This window comes from Eimeria mitis, genomic scaffold (assembly GCF_000499745.2).
Source record: "Eimeria mitis Houghton genomic scaffold, Emh_scaff2050, whole genome shotgun sequence".
In the NCBI taxonomy this organism is placed as follows: Eukaryota; Apicomplexa; class Conoidasida; order Eucoccidiorida; family Eimeriidae; genus Eimeria; species Eimeria mitis.
Window position 1 is genome coordinate 8,056 of NW_013570373.1, and position 530 is coordinate 8,585.

The 530-nt window shown below is 42.6% G+C and overlaps 1 protein-coding gene across 1 annotated transcript in view; it reads left to right on the forward strand.

Annotated features, from left to right (window-relative positions):
* Window positions 1-262: 262 nt before the first annotated feature.
* EMH_0047890 (U2 small nuclear ribonucleoprotein auxiliary factor U2AF, putative) overlaps window positions 263-530 on the forward strand; it is a gene marked incomplete at both ends in the record, with an annotated part of 1,066 nt that continues 798 nt past the window's right edge. The window contains one exon of the mRNA XM_013496341.1: window positions 263-528. Within this exon, the coding sequence (XP_013351795.1) occupies window positions 263-528 (266 nt within the window). The remainder of the gene's footprint in view (window positions 529-530) is intronic.

A 530-nucleotide genomic window follows, 5' to 3' on the forward strand; every position in this document is an offset into this window, starting at 1 on the left:
TCCCTCGGGCTCACGACAGAAACTGCTGCAGGGGCAGCGTCATCTGAGGTGTACAGACAGCTGCTGAGAGGCCCGGAGGTACAGCTCTTCATACAGCATTGTATATACATATTTATATAGAGAAGAAGGCTGTAATATATATACATATATCTGTATACTTTTATGTGCGTATATGTATATGTTACTCTCTTAATATATTAGTTTATATTATTCAAAAGAAACTCAGATTTTGCTCGGTGTTTGCTGCTGAGGGCTGAAGAATATGGCGCGAGAGGAGAGGAGGGGGAGAGAGAGGGAGGGGGCGAGACACAACGAAAAAGACAACAGAGACAGAGACAGAGAAAAAGAGAGAGACAGAGACAGAGACAGAGACAGAGAGAAGGAGAGAGACAGAGACAGAGACAGAGATAGAGATAGAGACAGAGATAGGGATAGGGATAGGGATAGAGATAGGGATAGGGATAGAGAGAAGGAAAGAGAAAGAGATAGAGAAAAAGAAAGAGAAAGAGAAAGAGATAGAGATAGAGATA